The 25,323-nt window shown below is 45.4% G+C and overlaps 1 protein-coding gene across 1 annotated transcript; it reads left to right on the top strand.

Annotated features, from left to right (window-relative positions):
• Window positions 1-2,294: 2,294 nt before the first annotated feature.
• PLAU (plasminogen activator, urokinase) lies at window positions 2,295-17,491 on the top strand. The gene is made up of 11 exons (XM_039339649.1): window positions 2,295-2,385; window positions 7,115-7,233; window positions 8,384-8,441; window positions 8,688-8,792; window positions 9,047-9,221; window positions 9,663-9,757; window positions 11,988-12,171; window positions 12,975-13,120; window positions 14,029-14,169; window positions 14,521-14,666; window positions 15,890-17,491. The coding sequence occupies exons 2-11, from the start codon at window positions 7,171-7,173 to the stop codon at window positions 16,076-16,078; spliced, it is 1,302 nt and encodes a 433-aa protein (XP_039195583.1). The 5' UTR covers window positions 2,295-2,385; window positions 7,115-7,170; the 3' UTR covers window positions 16,079-17,491.
• The last annotated feature ends 7,832 nt before the right edge of the window (window positions 17,492-25,323 follow it).

Here is a 25,323-nt window from a genome sequence, read left to right as displayed (position 1 = left end):
GCCAGTTTTTAATGATTGTTTGCTCACATCTAGAGCCTCATAGTAATCCATAGCATAATTCAGCCAATGCTGAAGCAATAGAAAGGGTGCATTTGTTGACCATACTCTTATCCGTATCCAACAAGTTTTGCTGATGGATGGTGTCTGGCAAACAGGAAAGAATACCCAAAGAGTAAAAATGGCAGCCACAACACAAGCAATAGTAATACATGAAACACAGGTAAAAAAGGAACAGGACTTCAGATGTGTAATGGCAACTGCCATTTTGACTTTTTGACCTGCCTGCGGACATCCTGGGAAAAGAGGAAGACTCGGATGCTTCCCTTACAATATGAGGATGGGACAAGGCTGGTTTCATGAGAACGAGGGATGCAAAAGGAGGACTATGCCCCAAAGAAGAGGGAGTCAAGAAGGCAGGACAAGAAACAACAGACGGAAACTAATCAAGGACAGAAGCAACCTGGAACTAAGAAGAAATTTCCTGACAGTGAAGACAATTAATTAGTGGCACGACTTTCCTCCAGAAGTTGTGAATGTTCCAACACTGGAAGTTTTTAAGAAGAGATTGGACAACCATTTGTCTGAAATGGTATATGGTTTCCTGCCTGAGCAGGGAGTTGGACTAGAACAGAGGGACCCAATCTTTTGGGCACCAGGGGCTGGTTCTGTGGAGAGTGGTTTTTCCACGGACTGGAGGCAGCATGGTTTCGTATGCTGCCTGCATCCGGGCGATGGGGCTTCACTTGTTTGGACTGGTTTCTGACATGTACGGACCAGTGCTGGTCCATGGACCACGGGTTGGGGACCCCTGGACTAGACCTCTGAGGTCCCTTCCAACTTTGTTCTATTCTATACTCTATTCTATTCTATTCTATTCTATTCTATTCTATTCTATTCTATTCTATTCTGCTTCAATTGATCAAACCTGTGATGGGCCACAGAGGTCAATATCTATGGACCTATCTGGAGATGACCTGGGCATATAGAATATGGTGACTTGGAATGAAGGAGTAGGTGGTGAAGAGCATGAATTAACTAATACCGGTAAAATTAAAAGGAAGAGGAATAGTTATGTCACGTATCTATGCAACTAAAAGTATTGGAAAGGTTCCAAGGAACCTGAACGAAAGTGGTCAGATTGTACACAGATCACATTCATCAACATTTGCAAGGGAAGTTATTATGAAGGAAAGGACTGAAATCGATATTGCGACATCTGAATTGCTGTCATCAAGGTTGGTCTGGGTGTGTATGAACCCACAGGTTGGGGGTAGTTTCATATTATGTTCCAGTGATAATGAAAGAATCAGTGACACGTTTTGATAAAAATTGTGCAACCTTATGAATGTGATCCAAAGGGGACGAACATATTTCTAGGTGAACTAAATGCAATGAGGGAAACACCAGAAACCGTAAAGAAAAAAAATGTTGGACCATTTGGAGACCGAAGAATTAATGAGGATGCTGACTGCTTAGAAAAAAGTCTGCTTGCTTTGAATTAATGGGAGTAAGCACAAATCTATTTGCAGGTATCTCTGGAAAAGGAATGAATAGAGAAGGTGGGAAATACGGAGGTTGCTATGAATGTATATAGTTAATTACTCTGTTTATGAATTTGCAAACTATTTAGCGATGCTAAGCGATTTGCAAAAGCAACACAATCCAAGGAAAGGGCTATTCGTTGTATCAAACGCTACTTTCAGGGAGCCCAGCTCCTCGCCTTCTGCAGACGTCCCACGAAACGGGCAGATGCCTGACGGGGGCTCCTGGTGCTCTCTGAGCTGCCTCGTTTTCTTGCAGACGTTTCAATACCCGGACTAGCTGACCGCCTCCGCCAGCTCAGAGCGCACCGAGGACCCCGCACGTCGACCCTCTCCCTCGCCGGTACCAGATACGCGCAGAGGCCTCCCGAGGGCGCGGCGAGGGGAGCTCCGCTCCGGCCGGTCCAGCTGGGGGGATGCCCTGAGTCCCCCGAGCGCCTCCGCCCGCGCCGCTGGCAAAGAAGCGGCCGGGCAGCCGAGCGCCGCCGCTCAGCCGGAGCCCGGCCGGGAGCCAGAAGGGCGGCCCGGCCAGGCCCGGAGCTCCCCGGGGGACCCTCGCCTGGCAGCCTCGCCCCCCTCCGCCCCCCGCGCCAGCGCTCAGCCCCGCTGCCCCCCCCCGAAAGCTCCGGCAAAGCTGCCCCTCGGGGGGCGGGGCCTGGCTCTTGTCATCCATTTGGAATGCGCCGCCGCCGGAGGCGGACCAATCAGCGCCCAGCCGGGGCTGATATATGGCCTCTGCGGCGCCGGCAGCGGCGGGCGGTCATCCGATAGGTGCAGCGCCGGCGGCGTCTGGACGCGCCTTGGACCGCCGCAGCTTCCCGTTGTGACCGTCCCTCTCCGGCTGGTGAGTGCCGGGCTTTCCGCTTCGGAGCGGCCGCGGGAGGGCTGGCGAGCGGGCTGGCGAGCGCCGCCGAGCGGGATGCCGGGCAGCTCCGGAGCCCGGCGCTTCCCGCGGAAAGGAAGGGCTTCGCTCGCCTTCGGGGAGCAGCTCGGGCCCCGGAGACGCCTTCAGACCTGCCGCCGCCGCCGCCGCCGCGGGAAGAGGCGTTGGTGCTCCCGGGAGGCGGAGGCGGAGGCGCCTGCTGCCTGCGTCCCGCCGAGGGGCTTCGCCTGTTTGCGCAGCCCGGGGGGGTTGTTGGGGCGCCCTGCGTTCGAAAGCGGCGGGGAGGCGTCCGGTGGCAGAGCCGTTTGCATCGCCCCCCTTCAGAACTCGGGACTCTGCGGTGGGGGAGGCGGGAGGCAAGCCCGCACGTCAGAATCCCCTCGGAGTCGGGGGAAGCTGCCGAGCCATTTTTCTTAAATGTCAGCCAAATTCACTCCCCCCCCCCCCCAGTGCTCTTGCATGCCGGCTTCTCTCCCGGCAGGCGATCCTCGCCGTTCGCCCCCCTCGTGCTTCTCCCTGCACGCCCGCCCGGTCTTGGGTGTGGATCTGTGCAGGGAAGCCGTCGGGTTGGCTCGCTCGCCGCCTTCCTGGGCTGGGGCTCCGAGGACCCCCCCCCCACCCGCCCCAGTTCTCTGCCTTCGCCTTGAGCGCCCACGGAGGCTCTCCGTCGTCCTGGTTGTCCCCGAGGGGCTTTTTCCAGGAGGCGACCGGACTTCCTTGTTTCCCTCTGAAGACGTTTCGCTTCTCATCCCAGGAGCTTCTTCCGCTCAGGGCGGCGGTGCCAACTAGAGGCGCTAATAAGGTGGTTGGAGGTCTTTGCAGTGTTGTAGGCGACCGAGTTGCTGCTGCTGACGATTGGTCTGAGCGGTGTCCCCTCTTTGTGGGTTTTTGAGCGTCCATAGATGCATGGCGTGGCTTCCCCAGGGTAGAGGCGGCAGTATTGTGCCTGATCGAATGAGAAGCGAAACGTCTTCGAAGAAGAACAGGAAAGTCCAGCTGCCTCCTGAAAAAGCGCCTTGAATGTTAATTCGGCAGCCTCTTTGGGGCTGGAGAGACGGCCAAGCGCCTTTTGTAACCCCCCCCCCGCCGCCCGTCCAGTCTGCAGCCGTTCCCACCCAGCAGGAAACCGCGCCTGGGGAGACCCCGTCGCTGCAGAGAAGCCCAGCTTTGGCTTCCCGGAAGTTGCTGCTGCAGGGCAAAGCGCCTCCCGAGCGCCTGGAAAAGAGAGGGCGACCCGGGACTCCGGGACTTGCCGAGACAGGCCTTCCCTGGGCCGGCTGAGCTGCTCGCCTGAAGCAGCCGGACCGGCTTTTAATCTGCATATAATTTGTTCTGCTTGCATACGCAAAGGGACGATACGCTAAGCGGTAGAGCTGTTGGGCAACCGTTCCTTTTGGCAAAGGGCGAGTCCTGGTTGGAGGAACGGGGCGTGCAGTGCCGCCGTGGGAAGCCGAGACAACCGCACCACGCGAGCTCTCTCGAGGCCGAGAGAGGAATTGCGTTGGTTAACAGCAACGTGACTAGTTCTGTCAATTAAGAGTTGATTAGAGAAGGTAAAAAGGTGGTATCTGATTAGGATCTTGATGTCGTTAGAAAGACCGTAGGATTTGAAGCTTGGGGATGTATAGATAAATCCCATTGATGGGGGACAGGTTAAGCTCAAGCTTGCAGACTGGATGGAGCAGGGACGATGGTCTATTACTTCAGCCTGGATTGGGAGAGGCTGGAAGCTGCAGCTGATTATCATCTGTAGACGTTGTCCTTGCAATAGTGGCAGCTGAAGGCGCAGGTACACCTCTTCTAAGGATGAAGGTCAAGGTACCTTGCAGCCCACGCTCTGCCAAACTCTCCCGACATCATCTTTCAGCCATTTAAAAAGGAAAAGCTTGAAGGTATTACTAATTATTACTACTAATCGGAGGTTGAAACCTCTCAGAGATCTACTAACAGATTATATTCTTCCTGATAATCCCGAGTCAGAATGGATAAATTAAACAGGCACATCTGTTCTTGCCAAAATAGCACAATTTGATCCGATGTGTCTTTGAATTCTCTCTTTTCTAAAGCTCACTGCTGCATTTTCAGTAAGGCATCTAGATTGCTATGCAATCAGTTCTGCATTTGCTTACTCAGAAATAAAATTCTGTGAGCTTTATCTTCAAGCAAATACACAGAAAATTGGAGCCTTAAACTGCAGCTCTACACAACTTACTGAGGTTTACTTCTGAGTAAATGGGCTTAGGATTCTATCTAAGGGATTTCTTAAATATCTGAGTGGTTAAAATCCTGTATGAGAATGAAACAGAAGAGGCTCCATTGACACAATATGGGAATAAGCTAGCAAAAACACAAACAGGCTTATGAGAGTCAGCAGTTTCTTCACATACAGTTTGTTCTCTATTTTCCTGCTGAAGTAATTTTGCAAATTTATGAAACAACCTGAAGTGAGTGGTTTGAAATGGTATTTAAATTCAACAGTTTTTTATCCTGCTTCTTTTTCACAATTTCCACAAAATAGCTTTCTGAATCAGAAAAATGGTCATTTCTCGCCTAATTCAGCATCAAAAGGGTGATATATGCTTGCTGGTTTCCTAACTTGTAACAGAATTGGTACTTTGGTCTGTACATGCTGGGAGATGAAACATCCACCAGAGTTGTAAAGATGAGATCATCACTTGGGGGAATTAAGGTCTTAGTGTCAATGGAGCAGGAATCTGTAATTCAGTTTATGCACACTCATTCTTATGTTAAAACTTTTGCATTGCAAAAGCTTTATAAAGATACTGTCCAATTTCTAAAATCTCCAGTCTTTAATATACAGGAAACATGGATTTCAAGATTTATGGGAGGAAAAAATATTGCCCCTCAAATTCGTTATTTTTATTACTTGGAAATATCCAGTTAAGACATTGTAGTATTTTTTGATTACCGATATTGTTGACTTTGGTAATACGCAGAACTTTCCTTCATTATCATCTCAGTATAAATGGATTTTGCAGGTTTTTAAAAACTTTCAGAAATTTGCAAAAAAATGTGGATCAGCAGCACCTAGTGAATTGATTACAAGGAGCTGTATTTACTACTGCTGCACAATGATTTTGTTCCATTTTGTGCTACAGAGAGATTAAAATCTGAAAAAATATTAAATGATGCAAAGATTGTTCAGTATTCTTCCAGGATATTGATAAAGCAAGAGAAAGATTTATATGTTATGAATATCCCTAGAAAAAAAGAACACATGCGGGATTATTTCATCATTTCTAGTTGCTGCTGAACAAACAGATTTCTTATATGGGTCTTACAATTTCTTCCCTACAGTATAATAACTCTAAGAGTAAAATATAACTAGCCAAACTTTACCCCAACTTTAGGAATGTAAGTAGGGATAGCTGGCAATAGAATAGAATAGAATAGAATAGAATAGAATAGAATAGAATAGAATAGAATAGAATAGAATAGAATAGAATCAGGGTTGGAAGGGACCTTGGAGATCTTCTAGTCCAACCCCCTGCTCAGGCAGGAAACCCTATATCATTTCAGACAAATGGTTCTCTTGTGTTGGAGCATTCACAACTTCTGGAGGCAAGTTGTTTCACTGGCTAATTGTTCTCACTGTCAGGAAATTTCTCCTTAGTTCTCTCTATGAGTTTCCATCCGTTGCTTCTTGTCCTGCCTTCAGGCGCTTTGGAGAATAGCTTGACTCCCTCTTCTTTGTGGCAGCCCCTGAGATATTGGAACCCTGCTATCATGTCTCTTCTTAAAAATTTCCAATTTTGGAGCATTCACAACTTCAGGAGGCAAATTGTTCAATCACACAGCAAGGGCCATATCAACTCTGTTGATAGCTAGCATGTCATGAGTTTTTGTACTATGCCCTTCTTTCATCTTGGTGGGAAATCGTCAGCCATTATTAACCGGAAGTAGATCTGAGGGATAAAACCGAAGCTTCAGTCAGTCATTTGGCACCTGCTTCCTTGCCCTGACATAGAGAGTGGTCAAGGTATGTTAAAAAAAAATCAGGTTGGTGGTCACAACGGGATGACTGAGGCTCAAAGTGGACCATCATCTGGACTTTTTAGCCACATCTTGTCCCATTTCTAGGCATCCCTGATTCTAAGTTTAGGAGGCCATCAGCTGCCCCTCCGGGTGGAGCAGGGAAAGTGTGAGGGGAGCCGTCTGTTCCAGTACAGAGACCTATTTGGCTGCCATACAGTATTTGGGGCAAGCTTGGAACTTGGGAAAGTTTTAAAGGAGCCGATGCCAACGGGCACAAGGTCTTCCATGCAGTAACTCAGTGTACTTGCTGTTCACCTTGATGTTAGCCAATATTTTCTTTTATTTTGCTGTTTTTAGCAGGATTTATTTTTTTCTTTCAGGCCTTTGGTTATATAGTTTGTTTGTGTGGTTGTAAGGTATGTTTGGCTGTTACATCTTGCTTTTTGTTCTGGAGTCCAATGAGAGAAAAGTGAAAACACAAGACTCGTTTGGTATCAATCAGGAAATTCATAAAGAAGAATGTATTGATAACACTAATTCCTATCCACTCTCTAATTCATGTTGAGGTTCAAAATGGGTAAAGAGAAAAGTTATACTGGGTCAGCTACTCCATTGTCCCCCAAAACTGGGAATGGAGACAAAAGTCTTGAGCCAAGTGTTGCCCCAAATGACAAGTCTGTTCTTTTCTTTTCAGAGTCCAGAAAAAGAAGAAGCAAAGTCACTGGAAATAGGAACCGGTTGCCTAACGGGATGAATCCACCAACCATCCTCTTTGTCATGCTGAGCGCACTCATCACAGAGAGGGCAGCTTCGGTACGTTGTGCAACCCTCCAGCGATACAACTGACAACGGCTGGGACTTGCTTCCATTTTTGAGCATAAATACGAAGCTTCCGCTTCTCCCCATGACTCAAACTTATTTTTAGCCCTTTTTTCGTCTCTCCCCTGTGGTTTCTCACTTATAAACGTAGACAACCTTTTGTTTGGTGATGTGTGAGTGAGTTGGCACTTGTTGTAACTGAGCTAACCATGTTATAGGTTTATTCTAAAGCAGTAAGTGACTTCAGCATTTTAGTCACTGCCCCTCCTGGTCCTGTGTTACTCCTTTTTTATATATCCTGCATTCCCCCCCCCCCCAAATGCTGGACTGTTTTCTAGGCTTTTCTTTCTTCTGGCCTTCTTGTCTAAGGGCTTTGACCTGTTCTTTCTAGAGCAGCTTAGAGAAGTTCTGGCTGCTGACCTCAGGACAGCGTGGTAAGAAAGTTCAAGTCAGTTGCTGTGATGGTTTGACTGAAGTTCTTCCCATTCATCAAAACAAGCGGAGCTTTAATTATATCTTTACAGCCACCGTATTGCCTTTTTTAAAAAAACTGTATCTTTGGGACATTTGAAGGCAGCTCATCTAATCAGTGTAGGAGAAACCTCTAGGGGGGCAACTGATTTTCCCAAGGGGCCACATGAGAAACTGGGACTGTTGTGAAGGATTGAACCAACAGGGCTGGGAAGGTGCATGTATGGACATACATAAATGGAAAAAAATAATAGTTGCCTTCAAACCAAAAACAGTTTTCTACTGTGTCTTTTTTTTAAAAAAATCATCTAGATGTTTTAGAACCTGTAGCTTTCTTTTTGAGCGGAGAACTGTACCAAGCTTTTGTAAGGAGCTACATTTAATCAAATACATTTTAATTTATTACATGTCTTAAATACAGTTTAATTTGATTTCTCCATCAGTAGGCAGTCATTTTTTCCTTTTACATTAATAATGCAGTTGGGGATCAATGTTTGGAGGGACATATATGCTACCAGCTACCGGCAACTCTTCCTGAATTATTCTCAGAGTTTTCATGAGGAAAAGCAAAGTCCTTTGTTGGAGCTGGTCCTACAAGGACGGATCAAATAAGAAAAGAGTTGTTAATGTGCTAATCCATGTCTGTGTATTTATAGATGTTGTTCTGTTTTAGACTTACCATTGGCAGAGACAACAGAAGCTGCCAAGCAAAATTAAATATGGCCATAAAGGTAAATAAACTTTTCTCCTTTTTGTTGCCCTTTAAAGATTGCTACGGTTTGGTCAAGTACCAAATTACAAATTGTCACAACCTGTTTGACCTCAAGGAGCAGCAACTTTCACGGGGTGTGTGTGTGTGTGTGTGTGTGTGTGTGTTGTAGAGGGGATTTGGGTTCACTAAATCCATAGTGTGCATAACACATACTGCATATTTGTGCTTTAATAAAATGTATGTTTTTTAAAATATCTGATTACAGGTTGCGGCTGTTTGAATGGCGGGACTTGCTTGACTTACGGGCTGTTTTCTCAAATTAAGTCCTGCGTGTGTCCTGAAGGGTATGATGGAGATCACTGTGAGATAGGTACTTTGCAACAACGTTTTCATTCCTTCAGCTGGGGAACTGGTGGGATGGGATAATCCGGCATGTACCAGGGCATCTTGGTGCTCTTACACAGCCCTGCCGCAGCCCCCTTCGCGCACGCGGGAGCCCCTCGCAGCTGGAGGAGGCTGCCGCCATGACCCAAAGGGAGGAGACTGAAGCTTCCTCGTGCAGGTTCTGAAACCAGCACTCATCTCTCAGCCATGACTCAGCCTTGGCTCTTTTCTTTCCCCCAGATGTTGAAACCAGATGTTACACTGGGGATGGCACCGACTACAGAGGGACCGAGTCAGAGAGTGAGAATGGGGAGAGGTGTCTGTATTGGCACTCTGACTTACTCAAGAGGTGGCCCTACAATGCGCACATGGAAGACGCGCTGGAGCGTGGCTTAGGCAAACACAACTATTGCAGGTAACAATGTCAGTGTGTATAACCCATTGCGCTTTGCAACCAGAGTTGTATTTCCTGCCTTCCACCTTCCCTTCTGTACACTTCTGATATTTTCCAAGAACAAAAGCAATGATGGCAGATTCTGCCACTTTGGTGCCAGGCGACCTATTCTCCTCAAACGCTTGAAGGCCTCATTTTCCCCCTTTTTTGACATAGTCTCCCGAGGTGGCCAGGTAGGAGGCTCACTTTGTTTCTATTGGCTAAATAAGAGAAGGACTTTTGGCTGCGGCCATCGACCAAAAGGTCTTTTCCAGAATGCTCAGGAACCGTGTTCTTCTATCGGATGATTATATGAAGCTTTTGCAGGGTTAACGCTGCAAGGAATCCCTCATACAAATCTTAAAGGTAATTTTTGATCTTTCTGACTGTTAATCCTCATGAAGATGTTTTGTGGTTTTCCAGGAATCCAAACGGTCGTTCCAAGCCATGGTGTTATGTTCGGAAGGGATTTCGCACGTCTGTGACATTTTGTGACATATCCACATGTCAACCCCCCCGTAAGTTGCTATATAGGTATGATGAGACCCGAAATTGGAGACTGAAGGGATGTTAATTACATTCACACGAAGTCAGCTGGCTGTGTCCTATTTGGAACCTGCAGGGCCTGAAACTTGGCCAAGAGTGGGCTAAGAGGAGCAGAGATGCCCCTTAATTGGGAAGGGTGTGCGATGTTGCACGTAGGGGGGAGAAACGGAGACCCCGGGTACGAGGCAGAGGATTTGTGATCTGGAAAGTTCCATCAGAAAAGGACTTGGTGAGGTCACAGGAAACAAGGGGAGACTGAGGGAGCTGCTGGAAGGGCTAATGCAGTTCTAGCGTGCGTTAGAAAAAGCACAAAGATGTGTGGCGTCTATTTTCTTCTGCTTTGCACTGGTGAGACCATACCTGGACTATTGTGTTGTAAGTTGGGACACAATATTTCCAGAAGAACGTGCCAGTTGTGTACAGGTTCAGAGGAGTGTGGCAAATATGGTATGGGAGCTGGATGACATGCCACATGAGGAGGGCAGACAGAAGAAACGTTGGCTATTCAGTCTGGAGAAAAGATAAATAAGGGAAAGATGAGAGATCGAATTTAGAACTAAGGAGAAATTTCCTGACAGCCAGTAAGTGGAACGGCTTCCCTCCGAAGTTGTGGGTGCTCCAACACTGGAGATTTTCAAGAAGAGGCTGGAGGGCCCTTGGTCCAGCATGGCAAAATGTCTCCTGCTCAGGCAGGGGGCCTGGACCACAGGACTTCCAACTCTTGTCTCTTCCATGCTCTGCCATGTCTGTGTTTAGCAATAAAAGAGGGCCAGGAGAGTCGGGAGTCATTTCCCACAGCACAGAAACAGGACCAACAAGAATGGGTTTAAATTGCAGCTACTCAGAGCATGAAAAGGTTTGTTCCACAGCAGAACAATGACAGTGGCAGATTCCCCCTCCCTGGAGTTTTTTTAGGGAAAAGCTAGAGAGCCCCCCAAGTATGGTGGCTTAGTTGGTTTTCCAGCAGACTGAAGAAAGTAGGACGAGATTACAGTATTATTATGATTGCTTCTACAATTCCACAGATCCATGATTCAGTAGAAAAGTAGCATGTTAACAAAAATGTATGAGGAAAAATGCGTATATTTATGAAAATAATGCACTAAAATGCATATTAAGAACTTTTATTTGTATATTTGGTGGGCAAAAATGTAATTAAATGTATACATTTAGAAAAATGCACAGAGGAAGCAATAGGTTATAATGTAAACTTTTAAATATTATTAAATATGATAAACCCAATTTGACGTATTCATGAAAATAACTGAGTATATGAAAAACAAAGCAAAAAATGATAGACGTGCCATACCCCACTTAAAACCAAAGCGGGTTATATTGCAGAGAATCCAGATTTTATTGTGAAAACCAGAAAGTCCTCTCTGACAATTGCTTTTTAAAAACATTTGTAAGTGGAGGTCTCGGGGCTGTCCGTTTTCAAGTGGTTTTAGAGAAACCTAACGCGTTCCCCAAGTGAGAGGAAGATTTTCTCCTTAGCTTATCCATTGTCCAGAGAGTTTCTTTTTGGCAAGCCCTTTTTAGTCCATTTTTAGCCCTTTTTAACTCAATTGCAAGTCTGGGCAACGGGAGCTAATTAGGTTTATCTCATAGAGCGTTTGTGAATAATGGACCATTCACTTCAACTGGAAATCCTGCAACCTCAACAGTGGGAGCTGGGGGAATTTCCGTTGTGAAACAGCTGGGGGGCCACAGATGCCCCCGTAACTGAGCTCTCTAGGTGCTATCAGTGAAGGAGACGGGAACTGTCCCCCAGAAAGGGCAATCTTACTGCTTCTAGGTGGTTTCAAATTCAAACATCTTTGCTCCCTGCTGTGTCTTCTCAATTTCTGAGAAGCCTTTGCAGAAGGCATTCCTGTTTCAACTCCTGCTTATCCAACCTGCCAGCTTCCTTCCCTAATATGCAAGGGGGTGGGTTTGGGGGGGGTGGTGGAGGCAGAATGAAAGTCCCTTCTCATTTTGTAGTCCAAAATTATACAGACCCGGGGAAGGGTTTTTACTAAAGTTTGGTTGGCTGAGAATCTGCTTTAGTAAAATAAGCCATTTCAGAGCGAGATTTCCCAGGACAGGGAATCTAGTGTTTCAAGTACAGTGTGATGAGGGCAGGAGACTTGCCTGTTGTACCGCCTGTTTGTCACTGGAACAAACCTTTGAGGAGGAATGTTGTTGCTTTCTTTTCTTTCATAGGCAGGGCGTGTGGCCAGAGGAACATAATCAGGAGCTTCAAGATTGTGGGTGGGCAGATGGCCTCCATTGAGTCCCAGCCTTGGATAGCCACCATCTTCCACTCCAGAGGGAACCAGTTTTTTTGTGGTGGCAGCCTCATTGACCCCTGCTGGGTCCTCACAGCAGCACACTGCTTCTCGGGCATGTAGGTATTCCACCCAACCCCACCCCAAATTCTTCCCTTCGCCTCGTCTTCATTGCTAAGTGAATTGTCTGGACAGGGTCAGCTTCTGCAACAGTGAAAGGAGGGTAGTCATCTGACGGAAGGCACTTCTATAAAATAATCTCCCAGGCTTATGCAGAAGTGACTACCTTAATAAAATTAGGAAAGACCTATTCTCCTAGAAATAGATTTGCAACTGCAGCTTATGTTGTTAGCTCTATATTCAGTTGAAAGTGAAGACTCCTTTAAGTTGAGTTCAGTTTCTGACAATCTCTTAGCAACTGCGTAGAAGTGATTTGTTATTATCTTCTTCTGGGAGGTTTTCTTACTCCCTAGTTTGATCTGTTTCCTGTGATCTCCTTCCCATAAACTAATCTGGCTGGATGTGCTCAGTTTCAGAGCCCAGATGAGGTCAGGCAGTCTCCTTCAGTTAGCAGCCCTGATCCCACTCTCTGTCCTCTTTCCATGCCTCTGTCCCCAATTGAGGCTGGTCCTCCAGGTTAAAAACAAACAAACCAAGAAAACCAAACAGATTTTGTGCCCCTTGAAGTTGACTTTGGATGGACGTGGAAAAATTGGGCAAAGACCACTTTAAACAGTAGAAATGACTTAGCTCTTTCCCTTCAAGCTGAATTTTAGGAAGCGCTTTGTGTGTCTGTGCAAAGAATATAATGAATCAAATAATTGTAAAAGTTCAACCAACAAGTAAACAATGACAGGATGAAATTGCTTGGTGGAAACATCTCTGAAATGCACAGCTGTACACTATTTGCCTTTTTTTTTAGTGGCTCCGATACATCCAGGCTCATCATTAGGCTGGGAAGGTCTGCAACGAATGTCACCAACGCAAATGATCAAGAATTTAGCGTCGAGAGGCTTATCATTCACGAGGCGTACTCACAACAAAACAGAGATTATAATAATGATATTGGTAAATGACCTTCTGCGTTGTCTTCCTGTCCAGCACAAAACTTTTAGATTTGATTCTCATGCTGAAAAACAAAATGGGGGATGGTGACCACAAATAACAGCTTAGAAAAATCTCTTCTCCTTTTCGCCAATCTAGTGATTTGTTTATTCACTAGCAATGTTTTTGAGAATATTAATGTTAATATTGTTAAAGTCAAACATTTTGAGAATCAGAAATGCCATCTTTCCTTTTTCTAGAAAGAGTGCATATGTAGAAAGTTAAGAGATCAGTTTAGTATTTGAGGAGACTAGAGTTAGACAGAGACCAATCATTCAGGGTTAATTTGACTGCTATCTTAGCTCTGGTTTATAATCTGTGTGCAGGAACTATGATTTTACAGTTACATTAGATGTAAATTAGGGAGGAATGTTGTTGCACATGTATTTAGTTCTAAATTTGCCTATACTTAGCATAGGGCTACTTAAGTAAAAGAAGTCCCATTGATTTCGTTGTATTTTTTCTTAAGTACGAATCCAGCTAATTTGAGTCCAGTGTGACTTTGTGTGACCCAGGAGGATAAATATTAATTAATTAATATTTATTTCTTGGACTACGTAAAGTAAAGGAAACAGAGCTACTTGAAAGCTATATTTTCTAGCTGAGATTACAATCTAAATGATTGTTTGGAGACTGGGGAAGACCAAAGATTTGGATTTTGTATTTTAACTTTGGAAATACACTTATCAACAGATAATGTGAGTTAATACACAGGCAGACTAAAACATATTAAATTATTTGGAAAAGCGATTGGAATGAGTAGCCTTAAATACAGATTAGGTTATTCTTTTTTTCATCAGAATGAATAATTGAAGGAAATTTTTCGCACAGTTTTGGTATACTCATTTTTTCCTTCTTCTCTCTCCTTTTAGCTTTAATCAAGATCAGGTCCCCTTCTGGCCAATGTGCGAAAGAGTCGGGCATTGTCAGAACCGTCTGTTTGCCCTCGGAGGATTTGAGGCTGAGAGACCATTCCCACTGTGAAGTTTCTGGCTATGGAAAACAAAACAAAAGTAAGTGGGCCGTTTTCCCTCCCTTCAGACATCTCAGAGTTTGGGAAAAAACTAGACAAGAGTATGGTTGAAGCTCCGCCTATTTTTTATATATGGTGCATGAGAAATGGGTGGAGCTTTGATTGAATTATTACGGCCCCTATTTTGACTGTCTTGACCACACCTGTAGCCCCACCCTTGCAAAGCCTCAAATTTGTGAAGAACAGACTCTGCAAATGTGACTGGAACGTGGGCTGCAAGCAAGGTTTGTGGCATGTGGGAATCCTCACTCCCTTCTGTTTTCTCTTTCTCTGAAGTAAAAAAGTTCACATCCATTTTGTCCCACACCGGTTTTATCTGTTTTGTCCACAGCAGCCATTTACTACTCGCGAGTACTGAAATCAGCCAATGTACAATTAATGCCCCAGTCCATGTGTAAAAGATACTATGAGGGTCACAGGGTGAATGAGAACATGCTCTGCGCTTCAGACTTGGCGTGGAAGTCGGACTCGTGCAGCGTAAGTTTGGGGGTCATTCACACATTTTGGTAGCTACAGAATACTCCGGTGTGAAGAGGGCTACGCAAAGGGGGGCAACGGGTCTGTGTAATACGCTACGCTTGTTTAATCTGGGGTGGGTGGAGCGCGCTGTCGCAATATATCATCAGAACTGAACTGTTGCTTAGCACACTGGGTGGACCAAGTCAACACACTAAGCCACAATCTTTGTCTGGATGGGGCATTTACAGATAGTCCTTGACTTACCATTGTTTGTTAGTGACCGTTTGAAGTTACAGTGGCACTGAAAAAAGTGACATGGCCGTTTTTTCACACGACTGTTGCAGCATCTCCGTGGTCACGTGACCAGAATTTGGGTGCTTTGCCACTGGCATGTATTTATGACACTCGCAGCGTCCTGGGAGGGTGGTGGTCACGCGATCCCCTCTTGCGACCTTCTGACAAGCAAAGTCAATGGGGAGGCCAGAATCACTTAACAACCGTGTCACTATCTTAACAACTGCAGTGATTCACTTAAAAACTGTGGCAAGGAAGGTCACAAAATGGGGCAAAATTCACTTAATAGCTGTTGCTTAGCAGTGGAAATTTTGGGCCCAAATTGTGGTCATATGTTGGGGACTGTCTGTACTTGTTTGTACACAGTGGCTGAGTTTTGATAAGCAACGCTGAGTGTGTTGGGCGAAGATCCTCCCTGGACACAAAAGTGCAGGCAGGAACTCTTCATCAGGGAACGTGTTCTTCCTTGTTTAATCACAAGACAAATTCGGCCTGTTGCAAAGCCGAGCCACCTCCCTGAGCACAAGTTGTTCTTCCCGTGGTGTTGCTCACTGGCGTAAGCCTGCTTGCAAAAGAGAAATGGCGGGAGGCCCAGGAGCACCAGGCTCTGTTAGAAATGCCCAGGAAGAGGCGAGGGGGCAACCGGGGGATTAGAAGCACCAGGCCAGCTGGCTTCCCGTACTGTCTTTTGGGACTGGGGATCGGAGGTGGGCAGCTGCTACTTGCAAGCCTCGAGTTCCCTCTGCTGTGGTTTCTGCTGGGCCGGTCTTTCCCTTGGAAGTCAGGGAGACCCTTGACATGAGGGCTGAAGCTGACGATGCTTCTTCCTGCCCCTGGAGAAGACTTCTGCCGCTGCCTGGGGCACAAGGGGCCAAAGCTGAAATTGTGCTTTCAAGCGATGCGGCCTTCCCTTGCTGATAACCTTCCGCCTTGCTTGGTCTTTGCAGGGAGATTCGGGCGGTCCCCTCACTTGCATGTACGGCGGCAGGATGCTGCTCTACGGGATCGTCAGCTGGGGAGACGGCTGTGCAAAGGAAGGGAAGCCCGGCGTGTACACGAGAGTCAGCAGATACATCCCTTGGATTGAATCCAACATGAACAGTATCCATTTCAGAAGCTTCTACCCTCCAAAATGAAGCGGGGTTGTTTCTGTGTGTTTCCTTTGCTTGGCGTTAGCCATGATGATGTCAGACACATGGAATTGGAGTCAAGTCTTTGCAGGTGTTGAAGTGCCCAGCCCTGCGTTGGAGTTGGTGGTTCTTTTCAAGGTTTTGTGGGATCCCTTTGTCAAAGTTTGGACAATTTCTCTCTGAAGGAGAGACGCTCAAACCACTGCTGAGAAGGGCACAAAAGCCATCCTACACCAAGCTAGCCTGCCTCGCTCGTCAATAAGACACGGAGCCGGGATTTAGATCACACCCCACAGAAGGGCTGGTGTTATACAATCTTGATGATTTTTTTAAAAAAGATTTTAGTAAGGTTTTAAAATTGATAATTAACTTACTAACAGCTAGCGCTACCCAGAAATGTACAATTTGATATTATTTTAAAATATTGCAGAATTTGAATGGAATTTAAAACTTTTAAGTGAGGTTGCACTGTCAAGTTTTTAGGTCCATAGAGAAATATGGCTAGGATATTCCTACTCAGTAAGACAGGAAGCAGAATGTTTCAAGAATAATAATAATAAAAAAAATGGAGGCAGGAACATAATCCGTAAGAACGTGCTTCAGTTGAAATTAATTGGAGCAATGGTTGATAAATGTTTTGAACTTAACTCAAACTATTTCTGCTATTACTTTTGTTTTAAAAGGTCAGAAATGCATTAGACATGTTGTTAAGTAAGACTTTTACTTAGGAAGTTAAGTGTTAGAATATTTTTGAAATCATAATGTTCAGAGTTACATTTCCATGCTATAAATTCACGAGATACGTACGAATGTTAAGTCATTACTGTACTTCAGCATCCTCACAGGACCTACCTCCATTTTGGTCTTCTAGAAACTTCTGTGGACCCTTGGTCCCTTTCTTAATGACAGAATCTGACTGTAATTGTTTAGCAGTAAAGTGATCACATTTTACTACATGTCAAATTCCACCAATGTTCAATAGTACGAAGCACAAGATAAAGCATTAACACAGCTGAGCTAAAGAGTGAGGCAGTCCTTGGAGAGAGGACTTGAGGTGGAATGCTGGAAATGTAATGGGATGCTCAGAGGTCTTTGATCAAATTGTGAGCAATAGCAAAATGATGTAAGTCAAATGTATTCTCATGGATAATTCCATAAATGTCCCAATTTCCGAACATGTCTACCATCCCTTCTGAACATAACCTGAACAAGCTGGAATTTGATCAGCATGAGTATTGTTTAATTTACTTGTTTTCTGTGACTCTTATATAGTATTAGCTTTTTATACTATTATTTTATTCAACGAACAGATAATTTGTATGGGGGCTGGCACCCTCTTTTGTTATTTAATATTTTTACTTTATTTAACTTATTGTTTATGTACATTACAGGTTTAAGCAACCAATAAAGTTCCCTGTTGATAAGACAGATGTTTGTGTCTTCTTTGGGGTGCTCTTCTGGCAGAATCAAGCTATTCCACCACCAGCCACTCCCCCACCGAAGTACATGAAAGGGGTGGGTGGGAACCCCATTCCTCCATCTCAGGCAATCCCCTTGAATCTGCACTCACTGCACTAGAAAGCAATTCCCATGCACTCCGTGACAATACAGTCTGATATCTACATCTGGAATTGTTTAGAACCTCCAATCAAAACAGCTCAGTGGTCTCTGTATAGCACAGTTCAGTTCAGTTCCCTTTTGGATTGATAAATGCTCCCACTTTATTGCCTGCACATGAAGATCCAATTAAACTCATTTATTGCTAAAAAGCCTTTGCACAGGAACCTTCTCAACTAATGGTTAGCCCTTGCTTGGAGTTAGATAAGGCTGAATGGAATTCAAGGGGGTGGGTTATGTAGGGATTCTAGGCTGATCCCTCTTTTAACTCTGCCCCCTGCACTACTCCTACGCTCACATTTGTAATCCGTGCCCATTCAATTAGACTATCATTGCAGACATTCAGATGTGTAGCTAGGACTCTTATTACGCTAACTCAGATTGCTGGCTGCACTAACCAGTATTATCTTATCTGTTCAGACAGCCAAGAAGTCAGGAAGCATTTCTAGCTAAGGTGTCTGATAGCAGGAAGAAGGGCCAGAAAGAGAAACAGCAAGCAACATTGTTTATTGTTGCAGAATAACTGAAACAGGGCTTTATACTTTTCTAATCAAACATCGGAGTGAGAAAATTCAGGAGCTACCTTTAAACCAAGATTCTCAGCCAGGTCCATCTTTTCAGTGAAGAGTGTCCATATCACCCTGAGAGTATTTCCTAAAACCCTTGTTGTCACATTAAAGCAGTTGTGGTGAGTAAGCAGCTTAACACCCAAGAGATCGACGACCAGTCTATAAATCCCCTCACCCTCATGGCTCCACCTTTAAGGCTTTTCTCCACAATCTTTGGTGAGCTGAGAACATCCCAAGGAACCAGGTAAGGTAGCAAGAAGTCCCCTTCCCACATACCTTTTGGATAGAAGGCTCATCCCTACAGAAGACAGCCTGCTGCTGCTGGTTCTGGCTTGTTTTTCGAGGGCACAGAAAACCAAGAAAGGAGATCAGAAACTAAATGTCAACTGTTAGCACAGAAGAAAGCAAAACCAGCTCTGATTTTCCTGCTTGAGGCTTGCTTAGTTAAACAATGGACTCTCTCCCCTCACCCATCGGGTGTTCACATTCTCCAATAGTAATATTTCTTCTTGTTATGGAAAAAGTCCACTTCTCCTTCCAGTGGTCTTGGATCTCAGTTGCCTAGACATCACCCCTCCCACCTTTGCATTCCATTGTCAAGATACGAGCAAAAGAGAAAAGCTAGATCAGTGATGGAGAACCTTTTAGAGACCAAACTATAACCCCAAACCCAGTTTTTGCATCGTCGGGTGCCGGGTGGGCGTGGCCCATTGGCTGGGCGTGGCCCATTGGCTGGGCGTGGCTGCAGTGGTAACGGCAGACTGGGTGAAAGGTTCAATCAATCAATTCCAACTTTATAAGATTTTTTTTTTCCCGTGAGAAGTTGAAATTGACTGATTGAACCTTTTTTTTTGTACACGGCAGTGGAGGTCTAAAGCGAAAAGGTTTTATAAAACCCAACTGAAGGCCTAGGATTGGGCGACGGCGCACGTGCCCATAGAAAGGGCTCTGAGTGCCGCCTCTGGCGCCCGTGCCATAGATTCGCCACCACTGAGCTAGGTGAAAAGGCAAATCAGTCTTGACATACTGACCCCCCTGGAAAGAAAGGCAGACCTGGAACAACAATAAACGTATAAACGCAGTATTACGTACAACCCAATTACTGCTACATTCCTTAATGGGGCTGCTGAGGATACCTAACGTGAAATTTCTTAACTAACTCGCTGCCCTAACTAACATCAGGGCAGCCATCCTTTCAGCGTCTGCTAACGGGTAGCCTTCCCACAGTACTAGCTACTGTCATTTCCCCTTTGGTATCTGGAATCGAGAATCTTTTTAATCTCAGAGTTTGCAATGTGAAAGAAAGACTTTCCTACTAATTCTCTACTAATATGAGGATGTTACACATTAGCAGCAAATAAGGCTGAAGACAGGATCCTTTCTATTATTCATATTAATCACATTTGATAGTGTTACTGGGTCATACAACTCTACAACAGGATTAACAATCTCCATATTTCTTAAGCTTCAGGTATTAGCCATCATTTTATAGCAATGTTCCTTTTTCTGTCAGAAGCGGCAGTCTGGCCATCGCCCATCTGGGGGAGCCAAACTATAATTTGCAGTAATAACTTGGGTTATTCACTCTGTGCAGGATGGGAATTTAGGGACAGTTTTCAAACATGGTTTTGGTTAGCCACATTCATTCAAAAATACTTGCAGGAATCCTAAACACCGCCACTTTAGACAAATTCCATACACATCCAGAATTTTTTACACACATTCACGCTGCAGTATAAGATACACAAGCCCTGGTTTATTATGCTAACGGAGGAATACCCTGAAAACGTCTCCTGCAGGGACATGGTCAGGAGAGGCACCCGTGACAAGGGTGACGCTTTGATCGCACACTTCCTGAATGTCCTGACAAAAACAAAGACCCCTAAAATCTACATACCCCACCCAAACTCTAAAGACATGACCTTTAGGACATGATAGGATTAACCCACCAATACCAAAAAGGGCACGCTCAGACTCACATCAAAGTACATGACACAGGGAATACACAGCCTCAAATAGGAACAACTCCAAACACAAAAGCCCAAGAAGGTATAAAAACCCACCTCTCCCAGCACCATGTGGTCAGCTGCTCCAGAGCCTCATGTCTTGTGGTTCTGCTCTTCAATAAACTACAACCTTCTTTCTAAAGCAGTCTCCATTTTGTTTATTCCCGGCTTGGACTGGACTCCGAAGAAGATTTTTCTTTCAACAATAGATTAATTCAAGGGTATCTGTAGGATATGGCCAAAAAAGCCAAGATGGTGACTATAACAATGCAGTTAAAACTGTGTTTATTTTTAAGTTGTGGCTGCTATTCTGACTTTCTTGACCATCCCCTGCAGATGCCACCTGTTTAATTGAAGGGCCGATGGCTCTTTTCTCACATCAGACTGCTGTTCATCTGCTTCTCAGTTATCCTGTTTCCCAACATTCCCCTTTCTCTCCTTCTCCTTCATTATCCATGAGTGCTTCACTGCACCCTTTCAAGTCCAACCATCTGCCCAAACAAGCCAGTTTTCCCACCGGGACAACAGAGAGTTAAAATGGTTGCTTGAAGCTTTTGAGCAGTTTCTAGCATAATTCTGTCTCTTCTGCCACCCCCTGACCGGACAACAACTTTGCAACCACAAGGGCTTCATTTCGGAAGAGGGAGTTTGGCAGAAGAGTTCCTACAAGAACCACAAAAAGTCTACACAGGGCCAAAGATTTGTTTTATTTTCAAAAGCACCAAGCAAGAAACGGGCAGGCCATCAGAAGGTCATTTTGTATTTTTGTGCATGATTACCAGGAAAAAGGAAGCTTGCCTTCCCCTTTCTGGTCTAATTTGCAGCAACATTATTGTTACTGTAGCAACCTGGTTGATCTATTGCAGGCTGATTTATTTTTTTTTTATGAAGGAATCCACTTCCACAAGCATGTGCTCCCTGCGGATCCCTCAGGAGGATCACATTTCCTCTTTGTGACCTGCTTCAATAGCCCCAAGAGAAGATGGGAACAACTGCAGCCAGCTTAAGCAAATGCGTGGAGTATCTGGAAATGCCGCCACTTTTACAAGCCTCCCCCCTCCTTGTAAATGGGTTGTAAAGTCTCTGTTCTAAGGGGGGGCAGCTGTTGCCATGAGCCTGTGCCTCATTAAAAGGAAAAAGGGGTCTTCTGAATAGTCCTTTGCTTACAAAAGCACCAAAGCTTCTGGCACCACTGGAGCAAGGTGCCGATTACAGCGGGTGGCCCAACCAACCAGGAGGGGGGGTGTTGAGGTGTTCATGGTTCTGCCTGTTGCACCTGGGAAATTTCATCTCTCCTGAATCTCATCCTGTTTTAAAAACTGCAGAAGATGCTTGCAAGTTGGCACCTCTTTTGTAGGCACGGGGGGGGGGGGGGGGAATGTCCCTAACACAAACAGAGATGCACAGTGGGTGGCAACAGTCTGAAAAGCTGGTCACAATGTTCACTCACACACACACATGCACAGAAACCCCCACAACATTTTAATTAGGACTGGAAATCAAGGCCATGTTGCTGTTGCAACCCCTTGCATGAACTCCGCCTGGCTGCTTCTAGTTTTTGCTATTTTCTCGGCACTCTTTTTAGGAGTGACTTTCCATGCTTGCTAACCTTCTTCCTAAGGCAGAGAAAAATTGACTGGCACAAAGTCACCCAGCTGGGCACTGAGTGTCTAAGGCAGGACTAGAAGTCCCCATTTCCTAGCTTCTCATTCAGCCCCGCCATCACTAGACCAAGCTGGTTATTATGGTCTTCAACACCACCACCCCCCCTCCTTTTTTTCTAGAGAAGAAGGACTGAGCTAATTCCTGTGATTTATACCCACCAAAGGTCGTGGCTCCTGGCTCCACTATTTTGTTTAGTCTAAAGCTACTTATTAACATCTGGAGGGAGGATCAAAGAGCTTTGCCCTCGTCTGGTGGGTGGTTGAAGGCAATGAATGGGCAGATGGCCGGGACAGGCAAGGAGAGAAGCCACCTAGCAGCCAGCTGACCCAGTTAGGTGACGCCTCTGACCTAAGCAGGGCCGTGGGGTCGGTCAACCTCGTCCTTCCCCTTTTCATGGCATTCGGTTTCTCAAGCATCCAGAGGTCGCAGCTGTGAGCTGTCCTTCACGGTCTGTGGGTTCCATCAGTTAGGAGATCTAATCTGGGGGTGAGGACAGCACCAGAGGCTCAGACCCAGGTTTAAGGACAGGCGCAGCTATCTGGCAATTGCATTTTTCCATGTGACACCAGCAGCTTCTCTTCGGGAGGCCAGCCTGAACAGCAGCTGGCTTTAAGCCACTCCTGTTAGTGGCAGGCAAGCCCTAATTCAAGGCACCTCACGCCCTGGACTGGCCTGTGTACCTCACCCGTGAACCTTGCTTCCAAAATGCTTCCTCAGCTTCACTGGGAAATGCCTTTGGCAAACAAAGTGCCCCTTGTAGGAATCGCCTCCCCACACTTCAGCTGGAGCCTTAACAGGACCCCCACCGGAAAGATGGAAAATAATCTGGATTTGGAAACAGGGAGAATTTCAAGAGACAGAAGGCTGGTGGCAACAAAACCCATGCCCACCTCAATATACACGTCTTAAGTTCAGACAACCACCCCCTGAAGAACACTCAAACATTAGAATCACTGACTGAAAGATTCTCCTAATTCATCGTGTTTGGAAATTGAACTTGGCCTTTTCTTTTGCTGGGGCAATGAATTATCTGTACAAAATACAGAAATTCTGTTATTTCGACTCTTGGATTTGCTGTAACAAGAAGCTTTTATTCATTTAGGGAAAGTCCTATCTATCTATCTATCTATCTATCTATCTATCTATCTATCTATCTATCTATCTATCTATCTATCAATCATATCTTGGGTCTCCTACCAGAGGTCTGGGGGTTTGAGGGTTGTGCCCAGCATCTTAGCTGCTCCTAGCACTGAGCTCTGAGGTCGTTCCTGGGTTCTCACAGCCCCGAGTGCTCCCATCACCGCTGGCACCAATTTGGCCTTGACTTTCCACATCCTTTCCAGTTCCTCCTTCAGGCTCTGGTCCTTCTCCAGCTTCTTCTCCTCCTCCTCCTTCCTGATGTTGCTGTCCTTTGACACAGCTGCATCTTTCACCACTGCTGTCTTCCGGTCTTCGTCTACTACCACAATGTGGACTATACTTGAACAAGACATACATACATACAGTGCTTTTTTTCTGAAAAAAAAAAAGGTGCTGGAACTCACACATGTCATACCTTGCCTACCCTACAAGGTTCCATCCCAAAAAGGTGCCAGAACTCTGTTCTGGGCGTTCTATGAGAAAAAAAGCCATACATACATACATACATATAGTATATTTGTGTGTATGTTTAACAGAATAAAGTATCATTTAATGTAGCTAACTGTTGTTTGGATTTTCTGTAAAAGAAAAATGAAGATTTGAGAAGGTGAGAAACTTCTAGATGGCAGCTGTGATCTCGCCATTTCATCCAGAGGCGGCAGGGTCAGCCCCCACCTCCCCGACACCCTTTGGCAGAGCCAAGTCACCCTATTATGGCCTTTGGGTTTAAACCCAGCCAGAGGTCCCACCTCTGCTTTCCTGCGCCTGGTGGCCTCCCTAGAGGGCCTGCAAAAGCAGAAGAACAAGGCAGAAGACTTCCTGGCTTCAGAGGTCTTCTAGCCAGGTCTGCAGCCGCTGCTTGCTTCCCACTGCAGCTCCCATCGTTTTTCCTGCCACTCCAAGGAGGTCAGGCTCAGCGGTTGTGTCCAGTCAGGACTTGACATCAAAAACCGTGAAATGCAGCCCAGTCCAAACAGCCCGACTCCCCCTTTTCACACGCCAGGCAAGGCCAACTTTGTGGACGGATCTCTCCCGTTGACAGATGTAATCAGAACAGGAAAAATACTCCATCTGACTCTTAATGCTGAACGGCCACTGACTCTGCAGGGACTCCTGTGTAAAATCTGAAATATCCCGGAGAGGTCAAAGGTCACCTGATAAAGTGTATATGTGAAGCTACTGTTAAAAAAAACAACCAAAAAACAGGAGCAGAGGTGATCTGGCTCTGAAAAATGATTCCAGAATTCCCCTAGGAACAACAGGCGGAAACAAGGATTTGCGAAATGAGGTGCGCTTTTCAGCACATGCAACATTGACAACTGCCCTCACTTTCAAGCAGACCACCCAAGGATTCTCTTATTTTTCTTCTTTAATTTAAAAGCATTTCAGAAACATTAATGGGCTTGCTCATTTTTCAGCTTTGAAATAAATATTAATAAAAGGCAGAGGGTTTTTTTTTTTTTTTTAGTGTAAAAGTATTTGTGGGGGAAGGTGAAGGTTTTACATGTGTTTGACCCTGGAGAGTTGATTTCCAGCAGGCATTTGCTGTATGTTTTGTTTCTTCTGGCTACTAATAAGGCTTAAGATCCTGCAGATGAGGCCCTCATGCTTCATGTATCTCATCTCATTCGCAGAATATTGTGGAGAATACACACAGTCTAGTTAATTTATCTGTATACGTACGCATGGATTCATGCAATGCACTCAGTTAAAACGAGGACTGTGCAATATGCTGGACTAGGCTCCGAAAAGGAACACAGCGGAGACACGGTGAGCGTGCAACTGCCTGCAACTCTTTAAAACCGATGCACCCCATCCAAAGCCCCTTTCAGGAAGTGGACCCAAGGCATCGCACCCCTCCAGGTGCAAAAACAGGTCAGTGAAGATGGACCTTTTGGGCTCGATGTGAAAAAAATTTGGAAACTGCCTAACTTGATTCTGTCCCTTACACGTTCATTTATTTAAAAAATATACAGTCCAGTCATGTGTTATGCTGTGTATTATTATAAAGAAACACCAAACAATTATAGAAACGAATATGAGTAAAACAAAAACGTTTCCAGGAGGTCTGAGGGCTGCATGAGAGTGTCCTCCCTTGTTGCACAGCCTCCGCAGCCTCTGAAAATCACGCAAGAATAGGACGAGCTTTCAAGAACAACTCGCTGTTGCCCAAGGAAATTGCTTCAGCCCAGAAAAAAAACACAGCTGATTTTAAACTTTCAAAAAAGATAGTTCAGACAAACCACTGCAAAAT

Source organism: Crotalus tigris, unplaced genomic scaffold (assembly GCF_016545835.1).
Source record: "Crotalus tigris isolate CLP2741 ecotype Arizona unplaced genomic scaffold, ASM1654583v1 scf7180000017736.1026742, whole genome shotgun sequence".
Classification (NCBI taxonomy): domain Eukaryota; kingdom Metazoa; phylum Chordata; class Lepidosauria; order Squamata; family Viperidae; genus Crotalus; species Crotalus tigris.
This window is presented reverse-complemented; position numbering and strand designations above follow the sequence as displayed.

Excerpts from the sequence above, each read along its gene's own strand:
- PLAU (XM_039339649.1), top strand. The coding sequence starts at position 7,171 with ATGAATCCACCAACCATCCTCTTTGTCATGCTGAGCGCACTCATCACA. Across the intron at positions 8,793-9,046 it reads TGGAGATCACTGTGAGATAG|ATGTTGAAACCAGATGTTAC; the intron begins GTACTTTGCAAC and ends TCTTTCCCCCAG. Across the intron at positions 9,758-11,987 it reads ATCCACATGTCAACCCCCCC|GCAGGGCGTGTGGCCAGAGG; the intron begins GTAAGTTGCTAT and ends TTTCTTTCATAG.